The 617-nt window shown below is 35.3% G+C and overlaps 1 protein-coding gene across 1 annotated transcript; it reads left to right on the plus strand.

Moving 5' to 3' along the window:
* Positions 1-137: 137 nt before the first annotated feature.
* On the plus strand, positions 138-566 carry TM35_000281810 (uncharacterized protein; the record flags this gene model as incomplete). The annotated part of the gene is made up of 1 exon (XM_029028212.1): positions 138-566. One exon carries the CDS (start codon positions 138-140, stop codon positions 564-566), a length of 429 nt encoding a protein of 142 aa, XP_028880531.1.
* Between the last annotated feature and the right edge of the window lie 51 nt (positions 567-617).

Raw genomic sequence — 617 nt, forward strand, 5'->3', positions numbered from 1 at the left:
GGAATTAGAAAAAAAAAAAACGTCTTTTATCTAGAATATAAATTAACAGTGAAAGAAATATATATATATATATATATATATATATATATATATATTCCCTTTCATTAATCTTCCTCACACTTTCTTTTATCTTCTCTATGTTTTTATATTCCATTCCCCTACTACTACTATTATTATTATTCTACCTATTATTATTATTATCATTCCCCCTCAGCGTCTCTGCGCAAGTATACCCTTGGCAAAAAAATCCCCCCGTAGGTCCTAATGACACCGGTCCTATCATTTACCCGTGGGGAACCGTAAATTATATACCAAACAAACAAGAACCCCCACCACCGCCTTTTATGGTTCGAATGTGGTATATTGGGTTTATCTTATTAGCCTTGTTTGTGTTGGCGGTGTATGTGGCCTTGTTTGTATGGACGAGAAAACACTTTAGAATGGCGGAGCAGGCGGAGGAACGGCGGCGGATGAAATATTATGAGTATTCATACAGTAGCGATAACCCGCTTTCCAGGGAAGTATCTTTCAGCCCGCTTTCCAGGGAAACATCTTGGGTGAATTAGTGGAGAGATCTATTCATTACTATTTTTTTTTTTTTTTTTTTTTTTTTTTTT

Source organism: Trypanosoma theileri, assembly GCF_002087225.1.
Source record: "Trypanosoma theileri isolate Edinburgh chromosome Unknown TM35_Tth_28_V1, whole genome shotgun sequence".
In the NCBI taxonomy this organism is placed as follows: Eukaryota; Euglenozoa; class Kinetoplastea; order Trypanosomatida; family Trypanosomatidae; genus Trypanosoma; species Trypanosoma theileri.